A 21,380-nucleotide genomic window follows, 5' to 3' on the forward strand; every position below is an offset into this window, starting at 1 on the left:
TGGGCCGCGCCGGAGATGCCCAACTCGGAGAGGGTGGAGAGGAGGATCTGATGGTTCACAGTATCGAAGGCAGCCGATAGGTCTAGAAGGATGAGAGCAGAGGAGAGAGAGTTAGCTTTAGCGGTGCGGAGCGCCTCCGTGATACAGAGAAGAGCAGTCTCAGTTGAATGACTAGTCTTGAAACCTGACTGATTTGGATCAAGAAGGTCATTCTGAGAGAGATAGCGGGAGAGCTGACCAAGGACGGCACGTTCAAGAGTTTTGGAGAGAAAAGAAAGAAGGGATACTGGTCTGTAGTTGTTGACATCGGAGGGATTGAGTGTAGGTTTTTTCAGAAGGGGTGCAACTCTCGCTCTCTTGAAGACGGAAGGGACGTAGCCAGCGGTCAGGGATAAGTTGATGAGCGAGGTGAGGTAAGGGAGAAGGTCTCCGGAAATGGTCTGGAGAAGAGAGGAGGGGATAGGGTCGAGCGGGCAGGTTGTTGGGCGGCCGGCCGTCACAAGACGCGAGATTTCATCTGGAGAGAGAGGGGAGAAAGAGGTCAGAGCACAGGGTAGGGCAGTGTGAGCAGAACCAGCGGTGTTGTTTGACTTAGCAAACGAGGATCGGATGTCGTCGATCTTCTTTTCAAAATGGTTGACGAAGTCATCTGCAGAGAGGGAGGAGGGGGGGGGGAGGATTCAGGAGGGAGGAGAAGGTGGCAAAGAGCTTCCTAGGGTTAGAGGCAGATGCTTGGAATTTAGAGTGGTAGAAAGTGGCTTTAGCAGCAGAGACAGAGGAGGAAAATGTAGAGAGGAGGGAGTGAAAGGATGCCAGGTCCGCAGGGAGGCGAGTTTTCCTCCATTTCCGCTCGGCCTTCCGGAGCCCTGTTCTGTGAGCTCGCAATGAGTCGTCAAGCCACGGAGCGGGAGGGGAGGACCGAGCCGGCCTGGAAGATAGGGGACATAGAGAGTCAAAGGATGCAGAAAGGGAGGAGAGGAGGGTTGAGGAGGCAGAATCAGGAGATAGGTTGGAGAAGGTTTGAGCAGAGGGAAGAGATGATAGGATGGAAGAGGAGAGAGTAGCGGGGGAGAGAGAGCGAAGGTTGGGACGGCGCGATACCATCCGAGTAGGGGCAGTGTGGGAAGTGTTGGATGAGAGCGAGAGGGAAAAGGATACAAGGTAGTGGTCGGAGACTTGGAGGGGAGTTGCAATGAGGTTAGTGGAAGAACAGCATCTAGTAAAGATGAGGTCGAGCGTATTGCCTGCCTTGTGAGTAGGGGGGGAAGGTGAGAGGGTGAGGTCAAAAGAGGAGGGGAGTGGAAAGAAGGAGGCAGAGAGGAATGAGTCAAAGGTAGACGTGGGGAGGTTAAAGTCGCCCAGAACTGTGAGAGGTGAGCCGTCCTCAGGAAAGGAGCTTATCAAGGCATCAAGCTCATTGATGAACTCTCCGAGGGGACCTGGAGGGCGATAAATGATAAGGATGTTAAGCTTGAAAGGGCTGGTAACTGTGACAGCATGAAATTCAAAGGAGGCGATAGACAGATGGGTAAGGGGAGAAAGAGAGAATGACCACATGGGAGAGATAAGGATCCACAGTTGGTTAGGAGCATGTAAAACATCAGCCATTCTAATCCCAGCCCCCGTCCCAGCAAGAGGCCTTTTGGTAGGCAGTCATTGTAAATTAGAATTTGTTCTTAAATTACTTGCCTAGTTAAATAAAGGTTATATAAAATACATTTAAAAAAAATCAAGACAACGAGCGGAATCCCCATTTTGTAGCTTTTTGTCATTGTTGCTAACTATCTCGCTGTCTGTCTGTTCCATCCTCTCCTGACACTTTGGAGACAGTACTGACTGACCTGCAGCGTGGGGTCCAGCAGGTTCTGCAGGTTTGCATGGAGCCCCTCCTCCCCGGAGCCCATCTGCTCGTACATCTGTTTGTTCAGCTCCAGGATGCCTTTGGTCCGTGCCAGGTTCTGGAGATGCTGCCGGAACGCAACCAGACCTGACAACAGAGTTAGGAGTCAGGGGATTTTAAACTAATCGTTATAACCCGGTTCCCTTGTATTTATCCGACTGAAATTACATAGCTATCACTTCTAGCCTACTTCCTCTACCACCTGCAGGGAGAGAGTATGTACATGTGTGTATTGGTGGTGTGCATCTCTGGCTCCTAAAAGGCTGGGTGACTGTTCCTGACGGCGTGAACCATGGGACCTGACTCATCCTAATGATAAGGCTATATAAAGATTTGAGACGCTCCTCCACGTCTCCCCCTGCAGCGGGAAAGGCAGAACCCAGCCGCTGATTCACTGACGTTTCAAACAGCCATTAGAAAGAACTGGGGCTCTGGTGACTCTAAGCTCCTGCTGGGTGTGTGTGTGTGCAGACTGAAGAGGCAGCTGGGGGGGGGGGGGGGGGGGACAACACATCTACTAATACATTTTAAGGTCTCTATTAATTGAGTTACTTTACACGGTGCTTCTGCAACGGGATGAAAAATTCAGAGCTATGTAGGCCAAACCTTCAAAGCACAGTCTGATTCACAAAATGAATCATCAAAGAGAGAGAAGAAAATAAGAGAACGAGAGAATTTTCAGCTTGAAAATGTGCAGGGGTGAGAATGAAGCTGGAAAGAAGGAGAGAAAGATACACGAAGATCGAGATGGGTAAAGAGACAACCAGTGGATCTCACCTTGTGTGAGGGAGGTGTCGGAGGCGCGGCGGCCCTCCCTGAAGCTGATGGGAGAACGGTTGTGGGCCTCCCTCTTCTGGGAGCTCAGGGCCTGCATGGTGGGGTTGGGGGGCCGCTGGCTCATGAAGGGGCCCTGGGTCACGTGGGACCCCGAGCTGTGGGTGTTGGCCAGGACCACCTCGTCCTCCAGCAGACCCAGGTCACTGTGCAAGGAGCCCATGTCGTAGCCCATGTCAGAGTCCACACTGCCCAGGGACGGGTTGTGGCCCATGGTGAACAGTTTATCTGTTGGTTCACAGAAATACAGGAAAGCAAGGGTTCATTGACAGTACTACTGATGGATTGGATATGGCTCTAATTGGGTCACAGGTTTTTCAGGGTAGAGTTGGCACAATTATCATATAAACGTGTAACCGTTAACTATGAACAACTAACTGTTGTTTTCATACATTCATGTTATGATAAGGGAATCAACTTTACATTTAAGTAGATATAGTTTACCCAATTGGAGTTTTTAAGTAGGTAGGTAAAGTTAAACAATCATTTTACGAGCAGAACGGCATGGTCGGGAGGAGACGCTTCATTTCCAAAAGTTCAAAGCAATAGTTAGAGACAAGGGTGTCACTAAAGCAGTGTTGTATTCATTAGGTAATTTTAAACGATCCATTCAGATGCATTACATTACGAGCTCAACATTTTCAACAAAATGATAATTATGAATATAACCGCGGCCATTTGCATGACAACTAATCGTTACCCAAAACTCCATAGTTGTCACAGCCCGTTTTCCGGGTAAGGTTGCCGGTCAGGAAAGATTCCAGAGGAGTACTCTACAAAGCAAGATCAATGACTTAGCCAGTTAACTTTCCAGAATATTCTGAAATAAAACATTTTAAAGAAGATAGGCATGAAATGGGCATGGTCTAATTGCCTCAACAACCATAATACACTAAGTTTAGCTTTCTTAAATGAACCAGAAAATTTATTGTAATTTCTGGTTGTTTATCAAAGTTAACGCATTGATCCTGCTTTGTAGTGTGTACCCCTCTGGCCTTCGCTAATAAAAAATTAAACCAGCCATCCACTCATCCATCCACCTATCAATAAATGTGGTGCCTTTAAAATAACAATTTCCACTGGAAGCGCACATTTTCACCATTCACAAACACAATACTTGCTGGCTTAGCAGATCAACAACCCATCGTATGAACACAGCCCTAGGTCCCCTATCTAGCCAATGGCGTATAAGATTCTCTAATGTCCCAGAACCTTGGTTCAGATCTTACCTTGGTTGATGACGGGGCCCAGCTCATTAGTAACCTCGGACAGGGTGTGTCGGCGCTGGCCGAAGCGGGCCGTCTGGAAGGCGGAGAAGAAGTGGGCGGGGTCGTCCTCGGCGTCGGGCTCCTCCGTCTCTATGCCCTCGTCGATGGACGTCTCCATCATGTTACTGGGTGACGACACGCTGGACTTGCGCAGCACTGTGGGGGGCAGGGGGTCCAGCATACAGCCATTCACCTAAAGGCGAAGACAGGGTGAGGCATGGGGAGTTACTTGCTAGAGCAATTAATTTAGCTTAATTCATTTGACTAAATGTGTTTATGAAATGTATTTCAAAGACAGTGCACAGTAATCATCATTTCCCTTTCCACATTGATGCTCAAGTGTCAGCAAAAGAGCAAATTTTCATTCATACTCGCTAGAGTTGGGGATCGAACTGGGTTTCTAACCCAGACTCTCAGGGCATTATCTCTAGGGAGCTAACACGAGTTCCCAGCAAGGTTACTCATCATGCGAGAGTGTCTCTCCTTAACGCCTCTTGTTACGCTTCACTCTGACGTGAATGGGACCTCCTCTGTCACACACGCTTACACGCACGGCCTAAGAGGGGGAAACCATTCATCAGGACATGGCACCTCTCTCGGTTACATGACCAGGCAGGTTCCCCCTAATGTACACATCCAGAGGGTGCTCTTTACTTGTTATTGGAGTGGACAGCTCTGGAGCTACAGAAACACAATCTACTGCAAGGATTGGGGAATGGATGGGTAAACAAAATGTGTCTGCCATTTCTATCCCGCCCTCCCTTTCCCCCCGTTGCTCAGACACTGTGAGAGGGGGAGAGGGGTGGGAGTCTGGAATGCATGCACAGGAAGTGTGCTTTGGCCGAAAGCACAGCGAGAGACTCTCCCACAGACACAGGCACACTGAGACACAATCACACTCGCTCATCAAACACACACACACACACACAATGTCTCTTGCTCACACAGCGTCTCTCTCTCGCACTCACACACACACGCTCTGTCTGTCTCTCTCACACACACCCCTCGCTGACACGGATCAACTGAATGAGTTGCCGGGGAAACCAGAACCCTGGGCTCCTCCAGTCAGAACTGCTTTGTACAATTCCTGATCCCAGTTTCCTGAAGCGTGCTGGGCCAGGAATGCTGCCTGTTACTCAACACACTGGGGAGGGAGAGGGGCTGGCTGCTCAAACCCAGGCCACACCAGGCTATTACGGCACACTATACCCTATTTAGTACACTAGTTTGACCAAAAGTAGAGCACGAAATAGGTGCCATTTGGGATTCATTCCTAGTACCTACAGTGCCTAGAGCAAGCAGGGGCTCATCGGGAGTGAGGGAGGGCAGAGGGAACAGCCTCAACAGACAGCATCCTGGACATGTGTCCTGCTGGTGCTCCTGCTACTGAGATTATTCTAGTTCCTTGTTCTTGAGTGGGCCTGCCATGTTCACTCACCAAGATAACACTTGAGCGGTGCTTTGATTTAATCTCTATCAAGTCATTTTTTTACGAGGGTTAATATAAAAATAAAAAGGCCAATTGTTTTGTTGTAAAAGTGATAAATAACGAAGTGGTTCAAATAAAACTAGTATAGGGTCTGTGTTTAAGGCAGTTTTTCAAAACCCAGCAGCAAGCAGGGGAATGGTAGGTTGTTCAACGCAACGTGCTGACGTCAGAAATGAAGTCGAATGCTAAAGCCTGGCCAGGCTGGAAGAAAAGGTCACAGTCTGGCACAGATAAAGACAAACTTAGGAGAGAGGGAGTAGGGAGAGAGAGTCTGGGTCCAGACCTGCAGGGGCAAGAGTACAGCGGATGTCACATGGGCCAATGCTAAGTGTGCATGTGGTCATAGTGTGTGTGTGTGTGTGTGTGTGTGAGAAAGAAGTCTAACTGTGCCTGAGCTGTAGAGAATTGGGCAGCTGTCAAGTCAGATGTGTGGCCCCAGCGAGTGAGACAGACAGAGGGGACGGACAGGGCTGAGTGGAGTGGCTTATGTAAGCTGGCGAGGGACAGCTGTGCCTTGCCTGCTGTGCGGTTACTGTTAGAACCAGCCAGCCCAGTGCCTCAGCCTTAAAGGCTCTGGGGAGCTGCTCACAGGGTAGAACACATCCCTCTGACAACCAGGCTGTGGAACGGTGCACAGACTGTGTCCCAAATAGCACCCTGCTCCTTATATAGTGCACAGGGAATCTATGAGCCCTAATCAAAAGTAGTGCATTATAAAAGGGAATAGAGTGCCATTTGGGACGCAGCAGAGGAAAAGGGGGCCATCCAAGTAGCACTAGCAGCAGGTGCCGGTCAGGAGGGGTCAGAATAGGACAGGATAGGCCAGGGGATTTGAACGAGGTTAACACCCAGACATGTTCCCAGCTTATGTACTCTACCGTGGATCCCCGTTCTCAGTGAAATGTGAGTCAGAGCTCTTTCATAACAAAACTGTGACGTAAACACCACCATCCATCACTCAGAGCCTCAAAGGCAGTGCACTATAATGGCACCATATTCCCTGGTCAAAAGCAGTGCACTACTAAATAGTGAGTAGGATGCCATTTAGGATGCAACCTCAGTTGGAACTAGCTAGAAACTCCCACACAAGGTATAAAAGGGGGTAAGAGGGGACTGGGGCTGGACTATGTCACTCCTCTGCTGATTTTGTGTTGTTGTTCTATTGAGTGCCAAACTGGCAACCGCTCCCTTCTCTCACTGCCTGGCTATGGGGAGTTTGGGACGGTCTTGAACAAAGAGGTCCCTGGGGAGGGAGGGAGAAAGGATGAGTGGGCTAAACCAAACAAAACAGACAAGGGTCCCCTCTTGGATAACTCAACAGCAGTGGCCAGTCGGGGTTGGGGTGGCCTTGGGGGAGGATCAGTCCTGTTGCAATCAGTGCTCCATGGGGTTGTGTTCAGTTAGGAGAAAATGTTCTGAAATCTTTTCAAACAGAGGTACTCCCCGAGTTTGTCCAATGCAAAAAAAAATATATAAAAAAAATTGATGTAGCAAAACAAATTGCAACACGAACGATGTGCACAACCCAGATCTGTTCCCACATGACACTGACCGTGTGTATTTCTGTGCAAACATAATGTTTATAATTTGTATATCAGAATTGAAGCATGAGTCTAAAATGCCAATCCATTTGATGACACTCCTTTATGGTTTTCTTCGAACTTCCCAAATGTACACTGTACATACACTGCTCAAAAAAAATAAAAGGGAACACTTAAACAACACAATGTAACTCCAAGTCAATCACACTTCTGTGAAATCAAACTGTCCACTTAGGAAGCAACACTGACAATAAATGTCCCATGCTGTTGTGCAAATGGAATAGACAACAGGTGGAAATGATAGGCAATTAGCAAGACACCCCCAATAAAGGAGTGGTTCTGCAGGTGGTGACCTCAGTTCCTATGCTTCCTGGCTGATGTTTTGGTCAGTTTTGAATGCTGGCGGTGCTTTCACTCTAGTGGTAGCATGAGACGGAGCCTACAACACACTCAGGTAGTGCAGCTCATCCAGGATGGCACATCAATGCGAGCTGTGGCAAGAAGGTTTGCTGTGTCTGTCAGCGTAATGTGCAGAGCATGGAGGTGCTACCAGGAGACAGGCCAGTACATCAGGAGACGTGGAGGAGGCCGTAGGAGGGCAACAACCCAGCAGTAGGACCGCTACCGCCGCCTTTGTGCAAGGAAGAGCAGGAGGAGCACTGCCCAGAGCCCTGCAAAATGACCTCCAGCAGGCCACAAAGGGTGGTATGAGGGCCCGACATCCACAGGTGGGGGTTGTGCTTGCAGCCCAACACCGTGCAGGAGGTTTGGCATTTGCCAGAGAACACCAAGATTGGCAAATTCTCCACTGGCACCCTGTGCTCTTCACAGATGAAAGTAGGTTCACACTGAGCACATGTGACAGACGTGACAGAGTCTGGAGACGCCATGGAGAACGTTCTGCTGCCTGCAACATCCTCCAGCATGACCAGTTTGGCGATGGGTCAGTCATGGTGTGGGGTGGCATTTCTTTGCTCGCAAGAGGTAGCCTGACTGCCATTAGGTACCGAGATGAGATCCTCAGACCCCTTGTGAGACCATATGCTGGTGCGGTTGGCCCTGGGAATACAAGTTAGTGTGGTAGCCTTCTGTTGCCTAGCCCTGCAAGACAATGCTGGACTTCATGTGGCTGGAGTGTGTCAGCAGTTCCTGCAAGAGGAAGGCATTGATGCTATGGACTGGCCCGCCCGTTCCCCAGACCTGAATCCAATTGAGCACATCTGGGACATCTCGTCTCACTCCATCCACCAACGCCACATTGCGCCACAGACTGTCCAGGAGTTGGCGGATGCTTTAGTCCAGATCTGGGAGGAGATCCCTCAGGAGACCATCCACCACATCATCAGGAGCATGCCCAGGTGTTGCAGGGAGGTCATACAGGCACGTGGAGGCCACACACACTACGGAGCCTCATTTTGACTTGTTTTAAGGACATTATATCAAAGTTGGATCAGCCTGTAGTGTGGTTTTCCACTTTAATTTCGAGTGTGACTCCAAATCCAGACCTCCATGGGTTGATAAATTCGATTTCCATTGATAATTGTTGTGTGATTTTGTTGTCAGTACATTAAATAAGAATATTTCATTCATTCAGATCTAGGATGTGTTATTTTAGCGTTCCCTTTATTTTTTTGAGCAGTGTAGTTTAACATATCAAATTCTTAATATAACAAAATGCTTAATTCCACTAACTCAACAGTGTTATCCAGATGGAAAACTGGATAACACTCCACATAGTGGGTGTCTACAGGCCGGGATGCTTCGGTTCAGAATAGCTTGTAACCTTAGATGACATGGGGCGACTTGTTTGGAGTCGTGACTTACTTTAGGAGTGGCCACATCCTCGACCATGAAGCTGTGCTCGGGCAGAAGCGGCGACTGTGGGAAGTTAAAGGCATCAGAGGCTTGGGACAGCGCTGGGGAGCGTAGTAGACCCCGCACCCCATGGGGCAGGAGACCCACCTGGGGGGGAGCAACCGCTTGGCTCGCTTGGCTGTAGGGGAGATGGAGGGGTACAGAGAGCACGAGAGAGAATGAGGGAGGAAGATGAGGAGACGAGAGAAAGAGATGAGGAAAAAAAGTTGGATAGAAAGAGAATCAAAGAAAGAGGGTGAAAGGTGACAAAGCAAGCAAAAAATAAAAGAAAGGAAGTTGAATGGATAAGAGTGAGAAAAAAAGAAAAAAAAAGACAGGGCAGTGAAAGGAAGAGAAAATATGTTTTATGAACAGCCAGGTGTGTGAATGTAAATGTCCTTGATCATTACAACCACAGACAGCCATACTAATGCACCACACAGACAGACCTGTCTTGTGGCGCCAAAGAAACGGCAACGAAGACAGAGAGGGTTACCTTGACGACAGTCTGCTCGGCGATGGTGCTGGGCCGGCGCTGGCGTACGTCAAGCCGCTGCTCCACAGGGAAACTGCAGCGGTGGGCATTGAGACGCTCCACCAGCAGGTAGTAGATCGCAGCAAAGTGGTTGTAACTCTTGTTCTGGAGCGACTGGACACAGGAATGTTAAAGCTGCAATATGTAACTTTTTGGGCAACCCTACCAAATTCACATAGAAATAGAAAGCAAATCTAAGAAGCGGTAGATCTGTTATTTATGCACCATTTATATGCTTCCCGTTCTTAAGTTTCATTTTTGCGTCTTTGACTTTCTTTCGGGTTTTGTACACCAGCTTCAAAACAGCTGAAAATCTAATATTTGTGTGTCATGGAAAATATATTGATTTATTTCACAGCGGTATAGATCAGTGGTTCCCAAACAGGGGTACTAGGATCCCTGGGGGTACTTGTCCTATCCACAGGGGGTTACTTGAGAAGAATCATAGGACAAATATAAAGCACCCACTAGGGCTGTTGCGGTGACCATATTACGCCACATCGGGCGGTCACGAGTCATCAAGGCAGTCAAATTCCACGTAACCGTTTAGTCACGGTAATTAGGCTTCTCCAAAGTATGATGCTGCTGATGGTCATTAGTAGCCTACCAAACTTGCTAAGTGCTTGGGACTAAGCACTCTTTTGTCCCTCTAAATCACTCTGACATCAATGCAAATGTGATCGAAAATCTAATCAAACACTTCATGAGAGCCCATGAGCTCATGTTGCGCAACATTTCTAAAGGCTATGCAATTGTGCGAAAAAAACAAAGTGATGGCCTCTATTAAAAAGAGGCGGATCCTATCAGCTTTCTATAGGCTAGGCCTACTATAAGCAAATATTAAGCACGTTGCTCATCTTGAAAAACAGGAGTGTATCCTACCTGGCTGGCATGAAAATGAACCGCTGGAAAAGCGTCCTCCATTCGATATTTAAGTGCGGAGTGGACATGTATTTTTCTGCCCGTTTCGAGACAGGTGCATGATGATGGTCTATTTGAAATAATGGTCCAGTCGAAATTCAAAAAGAATTTCACACATATTATTTAGTATATATAATGACAAGAAGAGTCTGATGGGTGACAATAATAGCTTATTACTTGTGAATGATATATTATCACTACCAGCTTAAGGTAAGAAACCATTAGTGGTCAAATAACTTCTTAAAATTAAGCATATTAAATCTGCTTTACAAGGGGTGTAGAGCCTAACTGGCATACATAAGTAGTGCGTGGGTTTCAAGTTTGGGGAAGAAAATGTTCACCATAAAAAATGCACCTTTATAATAAAAGCATTACGTGCATAATATCATGTGGTCCCTTTTGATAATGGTGTTTTCCTGCTATAGTCTACGATTTTCTACGCGTATAATGTGAAAATTGCATCCCATAACTGTCCTAGACTATGTTTGGAATATTTATATCTCGCACAGGTCAACTTTTGTACTATGAGGGATACTAGATTGACAGAGGCTAGTGCTTTTGCTGTTTTTTAGGCCTACTCATCTTGTTGGCTGACGGAAAGTAAATGCGCACAGTTCTTCCAATATCTTCAATATGCACCTCGGAATTGGATAAGGACGAGCGCAGTTGCGTCCGCAATGTGTGAGAAAGACCAGATCAGGAGTGAAAGATGCATTTTTTAAAGCGTGCATTATGGCCCCACAAAGGGGATGCCGCTGGGAAATTCAAAGCATTATCAAGTGCTTGTCAAATTGTGAATGAGAGACTGATGAAGTGTGTACAGCCTACGCAAAAAACAAAGCAAGTCTCATGTCTTTCAAGCAACTTTTTCAAATCATTAGTCAGATAATGCAGCCGTACAATCTATTAAAATATCTAAAAACATAGCCCAACTCAGAATATGCTATTCTGTTCCCATGAAAATGTCTAAATTTTCATTATAATCACATTTCTTGAGACCTGTCCAAAAGGTCTATATTACATGGATTTATTACTTTTTAAAAAGTAGATGTTCCAAAGGTCTGCACCAGTGGTTTGTAGGCTATGTGCAGAAGCCAATAGATGTTTTATGTTTGTGTTTTATTTTTTATTTTTAACCTTTATTTAACCAGGCATGTCAGTTAAGAACATATTCTTATTTTCAATGACTGCCTGGGAACAGTGGGTTAACTGCCTGTTCAGGGGCAGAACAACAGATTTGTACCTTGTCAGCTCGGGGGTTTGAACTCGCAACCTTCCGGTTACTAGTCCAACGCTCTAACCACTAGGCTACGCTGCCGCCCGTTTGTTAATTAATGGTCAATTACCGTGACAGTTATTTGCTTGACAATCACTGGCTGATGAAATTTCATGACCACCACACCCACCAAATCATTAGAATTGTATTATTAGCTAACAACCAACGGAAGTGATAGGGGCAACCATTCAAATCAAATTTAAAAAACGAAAATATGAATAGTTCTGGGTCCAGAGTATCTATGAGAGTATCTATGAGGGAATGTGTCACCCAAAGCGACTTACATTTATGTGTACACACATTTTTTAGGTATATGTAGCCCTGGGAATCGAACTAACTATCCTGGCTTTGCAAAAGCCATGTTATACCAACTGAGCTACAGAGGACCACACCTGTGCTAACATCAACACTCATAATAGGGTGTCATTAGAGATACAGTATATTCACACTTGCACAACACATTGCTTCATTCTATTTAGTATGCTAGTTAATGCTAGTGTACAAATGTACACTGGCATATTTATTTATTTTATTTTTATTTGACCTTTTATTTAACTAGGCAAGATCAGTTAAGAACAAATTCTTATTTTCAATGACGGCCTAGGAACAGTGGGTTAACTGCCTGTTCAGGGGCAGAACGACAGATTTGTACCTTGTCAGCTCAGGGGTTTGAACTTGCAACCTTCCGGTTACTAGTCCAACACTCTAACCACTAGGCTACCCTGCCGCCCCATATAGTATGCAAGTACACAAAATTGTGTTGTTTTGCGACGAGGTGGGGGGGGCGTCCAACCAAATCTTGCATAGGGCCATCAAAAAGGTTAGAGCTGCTAGCGTAGATATTGTCTGCGTCCCAAATGGCACCCCCATTCCCTTTACAGTGTACTACTTTTGACCAGGGCCCTTTGGTCAAAAGTAGGGAACTATATAAGGAACAAAGCACCCTCTCTCGGCCATCTCTCACCTCGATGGTCTTGTGTTGGTCGATGCCCAGGCTGTGCATGAGTCGCAGAACCTGCTCACTGTATTCGCCCACGCTCAGGTCCCCCTCCTGTTGGTACAGCATGGGCCTCTGCACCAGCACATCCAGTGCCATCCACTTGTGCTCCTTGATCTGAGCCACTGACAGACGCTTGGACGGGTCCAGCACCAACATCCGCCGGATCAGGTGCTCGCAGTCTGAGAAGGGGAGGGGAAAATGAATAAAGATGGAGACAGAGAGAGGGGAACAAAATCAATGTACAATCCCTGGTACTCAGATCAATAACAGTTCTTACAATATCACTTGAGACTTCATCTGATGACAGAGAGGAGTGTGTTTTCCTGTCACGTCTGACTTTCCACAATTGCCCCAACACAGACCATACACAACAACACGCAGCTCGGGACAGTGGTACTGTGTGTACGGAGTGTACCATGTACCGAGAGTACAGAAGGAAGAATACCCCCATTTGAGTGAAGAGAGCGCTCCGGCTAAAACGTTGGGGGAACAAAGCAGTTCTATTAAAGCAGGGCCGGCCACAGGGAAGGAGTGCCTCCACTACTCATGCTAAGAAAAACAGATGAGCTCAGGCAGGAATGCACAGCAGGCTTTCTCCCTCTTTTCTCTAACCCCCTCTCTCCTGTTCCCTTTCTATCCCTATCTCCCTCTCCCATTCCCCCTCTCTCGGAGGAGGAGGATGGAGAGACCTCTTATCCTTCAGTTAGCGGCTAAATGAGCTTGACGTCACCAACCTCTGGGTCTTAATAGAATTACTGCCCACTGGGTTGAGGTTCTGTTTTGTGCACGTTTGTTTGTTTGCATCTGTGTGTGTGCGCACATCGGTCTGCCTGCATGCATGCGTCTCTGCTCTTCGGCACGAGCAACGTACTCATCTTGCCTTCTGCGGTCTTATTTACAGTGCCTAAAGTATTCAGACCCCTCGACTTCTTCCACACTTTCTTACAGCCTTAATCTAAAATGTATTAAATTGTTCCCCCCCTTAATCTACACATAAGATCACATTATGAAAAAGCATAAAAAGGTTTATAGGCATTTTTGTACATTTATAAAATAAAATGCATGTATTAAAACACACACACACACACACACACACACACACACACACACACACACACACACACACACACACACACACACACACACACACACACACACACACACACACACACACACACACACACACACACACACACACACACACACACAATTCCAGTGGGTCAGAAGTTTACATACACTAAGAATGTGCCTTTAAACAGCTGGGAAGATCCCAGAAAATGATGGCATGGCTTTAGAAGCTTCGGGTAGGCTAATTGACATAATTTGAGTCAATTGGAGGTGTACCTGTTGGATGTATTTCAGGCCTACCTTAAACTCAGTTGTTCTTTGCTTGACATGGGAAAATCAAAAGAAAATCAGACAAGACCTCAGAAAAAAATGGTATACCTCCACAAGTCTGGTTCATCCATGGGAGCAAGTTCCAAACGCACCACGTTCATCTGTACAAACAATAATATGTAAGTATAAACACCATGGGACCACGCAGCCATCATATCTCTCAGGAAGAAGACGTTTCTGTCTCCTAGAGATTAACGTACTTAGGTGCAAAAAGTGCAAATCAATCCCAGAACAGCAGCAAAGGACCTTAAAGATGCTGGAGGAAACCGGTACAAGTATCTATGTCCACAGTAAAACAAGTCTTATATCAACATAACCTGAAAGGAAGCTCAACAAGGAAGAAGCCACTGCTCCAAAACCGCCATAAAAAAGCCAGACTACGGTTTGCAACTGCACATGGAGAAATGTCCTCTGGTCTGATGAAAAAAAATAGAACTGTTTGGCCATAATGACCATCTTTATGTTTGGAGGAAAAGGGGGAGGCTTGCAAGCTGAAGAACATCATCCCAACCGTGAAGCACGGAGGAGAAAGCATCATGTTGTGGGGGTACTTTGCTGCAGGAGGGACTGGTGCACTTCACAAAATAGATGGCTTCATGGGGCAGGACAATTATGTGGATATATTGAAACAAAATCTCAAGACATCAGTCAGGAAGTTAAAGCTTGGTCGGAAATGGGTCTTCCAAATGGACAATGACCCTAAGCATACTTCCAAAGTTGTGGCAAAATGGCAAAAGGACAACAAAGTCAAGGTATTGGAGTGGCCATCACAAAGCCCTGACCTCAATACCATAGAAAATTTGTGGGCAGAACTGAAAATGTGTGTGCGAGCAAGGAGGCCTACAAACCTGACTCAGTTACACCAGCACTGTCAGGAGGAATGGGCCAAAATTCACCCAACTTACTGTGGGAAGCTTGGGGAAGGCTACCCGAAATGTTTGACCCAAGTTAAAAAATTTAAAGGCAATCCTACTCAATTCTAATTGAGTGTATGTAAACTTCTGACCCACTGGGAATGTGATGAAATAAATAATTCGCTCTACTATTATTCTGACATTTCACATTCTTAAAATAAAGTGGTGATCCTAACTGACCTAAGACAGGGAATTTTACAAGAATTAAATGTCAGGAGTTTTGAAAAACTGAGTTTAAATGTATTTGGCGAAGGTGTATGTAAACTTCCGACTTCAACTGTAAGTATTCATGCCCTTTATTCAGTACTTTGTTGAAGCACCTTTGGCAGCGATTACAGCCTCGAGTCTTCTTTGGTTATGACGTTACAAGCTCGGCACACCTGTAGTTTTGGAGTTTCTCTCTGCAGATCCTCTCAAGCCCTTTCAGGTTGGATTGGGAGCGTCGCTGCACAGCTATTTTCTGGTCTCTACAAATATGTTAGATTGGGTTTAAGTTCGGGTTCTGGCTGAGCCACTCAAGCAAGGACAGTCTCCAGTCTCCAAGTCCCTGCAGCTTAAAAACATCCCCACAGCATGATGCTGCCACCACGCGTCACCGTAGGGATGGTGCCAGGTTTACTCCAGACGTGATGTTTGGCATTCAGACCAAAGAGTTCATCTTGGTTTCTTCAGACCAGAGAAACTCCAAGCTGGCTATCATGTGCCTTTTACTGCGGAGTGGCATCCGTCTGTTCACTCTACAATAATGACCTGATTGGTGGAGTGCTGCAGACATGGTTGTCCTTCTGGAAGGTTCTCCCATCTCCACAGAGGAACTCTGAAGCTCTGTCAGAGTAACCATCTGGTTCTTGGTTACCTCCCCGACCAAGGTCAATCTCCCCCGATTGCTCTTCCTACAGCAGCCAGCTGTAGGAAGAGTCTTGGTGGTTCCAAACTTCTTCCATTTAAGAGTGATGTAGGCCACTGTGTTCTTGGGGACCTTCAATTCTGCAGAATGTTTCTGGTAGCCTTCCCCAAATGTCCCTCGACACAATCTTGACCCGGAGCTCTACGGACAATTCCTTCGACCTCATGGCTTGGTTTTTGCTCTGACATGCACTGTCAACTGTGGGACCTTATATAGACAGGTGTGTGCCTTTACAAATCATGTCCAACAAATTAAATTTAGCACAGGTGGACTTCAAATTGTAGAAACATCAAGGATGATCAATGGAAACAGGATGCACCTGAGCTCAATTTTGAGTCTCATAGCAAAGGGTCTGAATACTTGTGTAAATAAGCCATTTGTTTTTTAAAAACCCGTCTTTACTTTGTCACTATGGGTACAGTGTGTAGATTGAAGAGGAACATTTAATTTACTCCATTTAAAAAAAAGCTGTAACATAACAAAATGTGGAAAAAGGGAAGGGGTATAAATACTTTTCGAACACGCTGTATCATGACTGCCCTGTTGCCGAATGAGTACTTCTCTGGCAAGACAGAGGGATGAGAGAGAGAAACTATGCAATCTACATTGACCCTCTTCTCTTGAGTACATTTAAAATACATTTTTATTAATTTAACCTTTATTTAACTAGGCAAGTCAGTTAAGAATAAATTATTATTTACAATGACTGCCTACACTGGCCAACACTGGGCAAATTGTGCACCGCCCTATGGTACTCCCAATCATGGCCAGTTGTGATACAGTTTGGATTCGAACCAGGGTGTCTGTAGTGATGCCTCTTGCAATGAGATGCAGTGCCTTAGATTGCTGCGCCACTCAGGAGCCCAGTGCATCATGGAAATATTCAGGGCCGGACAGTTAACACCTCCTTTCGACAGTTAAAGAAAGCAGGGGGGGGGTTCTCAGATTTCTGTTACACCAAATCTCCTGGGGCCGCTTCATTACGGCAGTCAAAGAATGTACGGTCCTGGGATGTACAGTACTGAAGGCAAAATAAAGTAGTGTACTACCAGTACAGCGCTGCCAAATGTTTATATAGAGGCTGTGTACTGTACCGTACAGTGTGTGTGTATGTGTGCCAGTGTGTGTAGCAGAGACTGAACATGTGGGGAGGAAACGGCACTCTGTTCTTCTCGTATGAAGAGGAAGGTGAGAACAGGACTGGAGCGGGCCGTGGGGCTGCATTCTCAACATGGACTAAATAGTCCACCCCTATAGGGGAGGCTGGCAGAGCCCTGCTTGAACTTCACTGGCTCTTCCCCAGGTTATGTAAACACAATGACTCTGGCTCACTCTGATTAGAGTTAGTCGCACCAGGTTGGCGTATAGTGTTAGCTCGAACCTGACATGATGACTTCTCTAGATTTGGAGCACCACCAAAAGGAGCACTGTTAGGATCTCCTAGGAACAGTGCCCATATTCATAAAGCGTCTCAGAGTAGTAGTGCTGATCTAGGGTCAGTTTAGCCTTTTAGAGCAGAATGGATAAGATGCACAGTATATGGACAGGAGACCTGATCCTAGATCAGCACTCCTACTCAGATGTTTTATGAATGGCTCGCTCTTGTCCCTCTGCAGCAGACGTATGGTGAACAATATGTTTGGAACATTGAATTGCAATAAAATCACAGTATTGAATCGCAATACATATCGTATTGGCACCTAAGTATGATAATGTCGTATCGTGAGGTCCTTGGCAATTCCCTGCCCTAGTAGTAAATGGGTTCCATTTTGGACAGGTGTTTTGGACAGGTATTTATGCCATGCCGGGCAGTTGAGCCTCACTTCAAAAGCAGTCTATGCTTTCCCTGCATGCTAGACCCCTGTGCAGTGGTGAGACACAAGTGGGATTCTGAAGAGCTCCAAGCAGACAGTTAAATGGGTTACAGTGCATATACTGAACAAAAATATAAAAACGCAACATGTAAAAGTGTTGGTCCCATATTTCATGAGCTGAAATTACCCATACGCACAAAAAGCTTATTTATCTTACATTTTGTGCACAAATTTGTTTTCAATCCCCATCAGTGAGCATTTCTCCTTTGCCAAGATAATCGATCCACTTGACAGGTGTGGCATATCAAGAAGCTGATTAAACAGCATGGTTATTACACAGGTGCACCTTGTGCTGGGGACAGTAAAAGGCCACTCTAAAATGTGCAATTTCATCACACAACACAATACCTCAAGTTGAGGGAACAAGCAATTGGCATGCTGATTGCAGGTATGTCCACCAGAGCTGTTGCCAGAGAATTTAATGTCAATTTCTCTACCATAAGCTGCCTCCAACGTTGTTTTAGAGAATTTGGCAGTACGTCCAACCGGCCTTAACTGCTGGCGGCGTGTAACCACGTCAGCACAGAACCTTCACATCCAGCTTCTTCACCTGCGGGATCGTCTGGGACCAGCCACCCGGACAGCTGATGAAACTGGAGTATAACAGTCTATAATAAAGCCCTTTTGTGGGGAAAAACTCATTGATTGGCTGGGCCTGACTCCCCAGTGGGTGGGCCTGGCACACAAGTGCACCCCTGCCCAGTCATGTGAAATCCTTAGATGAGGGTCTACTGAATTTATTATATGAATGTAACTCAGTAAAAAAATTGAAATTGTTGCATGTTGTTTTTACATTTTTTTACCATTGATTTGAGAAGGTTGTATTTCTACAGCTTTATATCTCAGCCATTTACTAAAACAAGTGGTGGAGTAACCACTTTGTTGTATCTTGGGTTGCCCCTTTAATGTCCTCTGCTGGCATCACAAGTAAACAAACCCCATTCCAACAACCACACACTGTTTTTCCATAGGAGCAGTGGTGTCACTTCTGACTTTTTTGGGGTGTAAAGCACTAGGTTATTGAGTCTCACCTTCTGTCATGAAGTAAGGGATGCGGAAGCGACCCTCCAAGACGCGCTGTCGGAGAACAGGCAGGGTGGGGCCATCGAAGGGCAGGGCGCCACACACCAGCACGTACAGCACCACCCCCATACTCTACATTGAGACAAAAACACACGTGCACACAAGCACAGCCAGACAGACGAACGGACAGACTAGGTCAGGGGCTGCAGTGTGAACAATTACACTCACATAACTAGATCAATCAGGGTAGAAAGGCACCCAGATGTATGCGAGGGCGAGTTCACTAGGGAGGTATTAAAAGAGGCTGGGAAAATCTTGTGATTTCACGTCTTCAGGTCACCTTTGAAAAAGAGTAAGTTTGGTTTTGTTTTTTTAACAAGATGTCATTCTCATACACTTATCACTGCAAGGGGGAAAGCAAACATTTAATTTAATTTGACCTTTATTTAACTAGGCAAGTCAGTTAAGAACAAATTCTTATTTTCAATGACAGCCTAGGAACAGTGGGTTAACCGCCTGTTCAGGGGCAGAACGACAGATTTGTACCTTGTCAGCTCGGGGATTTGAACTTGCAACCTTCCGGTTACTAGCTCAACGCTCTAACAACTAGGCTACCCTGCCGCCCCAGCTGACTAGGGTTGATGATTCACAATCAGATCCCCGACACAATCACCAAAAGCAGTATATTTTTTTATCCCACCTTCTCACAGCTAAGCACCGTGACTGCATCCCAAATGGCAGTTTATTCCCTAAATAGTGCACTGCTTTTGATAGGGCTCTGGTCAAAAGTAGTGCACTGTGTGGAGTAAGATGCCATTTGGGACACAACTTTTCCCCGACTTTGTCTTTGTTTAATCTGGTTGGCCTCACTATTGCTTCTAAATGTCCATGATTACACTCGATCCAGTGTCAAAGACAATGTACAGTCAGTTCTGGGAAACTCTGTGTGTATCACCGAGGGACTAGTTGGCAGTATGTGACTCATTGCAGAGCAGGTGTGTGAAAACGGCACCCTATTCCTTGTATAGTGCACTACTTTGGACAAGAGCCAATAGGGCACTATTGGAAGGAATATGGATGCCATTTAGGATGCAGACAAGAGCATCGTCTTACCCAGATGTCCAGTTGGGGGCCCTCGTACTGTTGTCCCTCAAACACCTCCGGAGCGGCGTAGGGGGGGCTGCCGCACCATGTGGCCAGGGGCTCCCCGGGCTGGAAGAAGTTCCCAAAGCCAAAATCTAACAAAAAGGGGAGAATGACACAGTTAACTTATTACGCACCTTCACCTTGACCCAAACAAACATACACTGGGTTGAGTTCTTCTGCCCATAGACGGTATGGATGGTTCTGCCTGGGCACATTTAGCTGGCTGACTGACTAAGTGAGTGAGTGATGTGTGGTAAGAGGTGAGGGAAGGATGGAAGGGAATGGATCGTAGCAGATGGAGCGCGTCAGTACTCAGAACCCTGAGTACTGAGCGAGAGCGCGCGAGAGAGAGCAGACTGGTCAAAGGATCAGAAGGTGGCTGACGCACAGGAAGTCAAGACAGATTGACTACCTGTAGCCTGTGGCATAGGGCTTTAAACACTAGCTCCAGATAAGAAAATGTGACTGTGTGTGCGCAAAGAGTGGGGGTGGTTGCTAAAGAGGCAGAAAAATATTCCTTGCACAGCAGCACCTGTACATGCTAATCATTTTCCAACATTAAAACAGCAATTTTAGGCACCCTCGGATTCTGTTCCAGCAGACAGAATAAATTGAGATGTTCCAAGCAGGAACAAGGATTTAACTGTTTTTGTCCGGCAAAGAACACTATATAGACCAAAGAACACTATATAGACCTATCGCTTTTTCATCAAGGATTAAAATGGCTTTAACTTGTTTAAATAGGAAGGTGAGATGCATTGTGTTCAGACAGTATTCATATGCCTTGACATATTCCAAATTGAGTTGTTAGACGGAATTCAAAACTGATTCAATTAATTTGCTTTCTCACCCATGTACACACAATACCCCATAATGACAAAGTGAAAATATATTTTCTGCACATTTATTGAAAATACATATCATACAGTACCATTCAAAAATGTGGACACCTACTCATTAAAGGGATTGTCTATTTTTTATTTTATTACTATTTTCTACATTGTAGAATAATAGTGAACACATCAAAACTATGAAATAACACATATGGAATCATGTAGTACCCCCCCAAAAACAGTTACATCAAAATATATTTGATATTCTTCAAAGTATCCACCCTTTGCCTTGATGACGTCTTGGCATTCTCTCAACCAGCTTCATGAGATAATTGAAATGCATTCCAGGTGACTAACAGGCGTGCCTTGTTAAAAGTTAATTTCTTGAATTTCTTTCCTTCTTAAATGCGTTTGAGCCAATCAGTTGTGTTGTGACATGGTAGGGGGGTATAGAGAAGATAGCCCTATTTGGTAAAAGACCAAGTCCATATTATGACAAGAATAGCTCAAATAAGCAAAGAGAGACAGCAGTCCATCATTACTTTAAAGACATGAAGGTCAGTCAATACGTGAAATGTCAAGAACTTGGAAAGTTCCTTCAAGTGCATTCAAAAAACCAAGCGCAATGATGAAACTGGCTCTCATGAGGACCGCCACAGGAAAGGAA

At 45.8% G+C, this 21,380-nt stretch overlaps 1 protein-coding gene across 1 annotated transcript in view; it reads right to left on the reverse strand.

Annotated features, from left to right (window-relative positions):
• LOC124005622 (serine/threonine-protein kinase SIK2-like) overlaps positions 1-21,380 on the reverse strand; it is a 57,275-nt gene that overhangs the window by 8,925 nt on the left and 26,970 nt on the right. Inside the window, exons 5-12 of the mRNA XM_046315040.1 lie at positions 19,848-19,972; positions 18,743-18,866; positions 12,583-12,797; positions 9,365-9,535; positions 8,857-8,994; positions 3,964-4,195; positions 2,678-2,962; positions 1,842-1,987 (exon numbers count right to left, since the gene is read on the reverse strand). Coding sequence (XP_046170996.1) covers positions 1,842-1,987; positions 2,678-2,962; positions 3,964-4,195; positions 8,857-8,994; positions 9,365-9,535; positions 12,583-12,797; positions 18,743-18,866; positions 19,848-19,972 — 1,436 coding nt within the window. The remainder of the gene's footprint in view (positions 1-1,841; positions 1,988-2,677; positions 2,963-3,963; positions 4,196-8,856; positions 8,995-9,364; positions 9,536-12,582; positions 12,798-18,742; positions 18,867-19,847; positions 19,973-21,380) is intronic.

This window comes from Oncorhynchus gorbuscha, linkage group LG19, assembly GCF_021184085.1.
Source record: "Oncorhynchus gorbuscha isolate QuinsamMale2020 ecotype Even-year linkage group LG19, OgorEven_v1.0, whole genome shotgun sequence".
In the NCBI taxonomy this organism is placed as follows: Eukaryota; Metazoa; Chordata; class Actinopteri; order Salmoniformes; family Salmonidae; genus Oncorhynchus; species Oncorhynchus gorbuscha.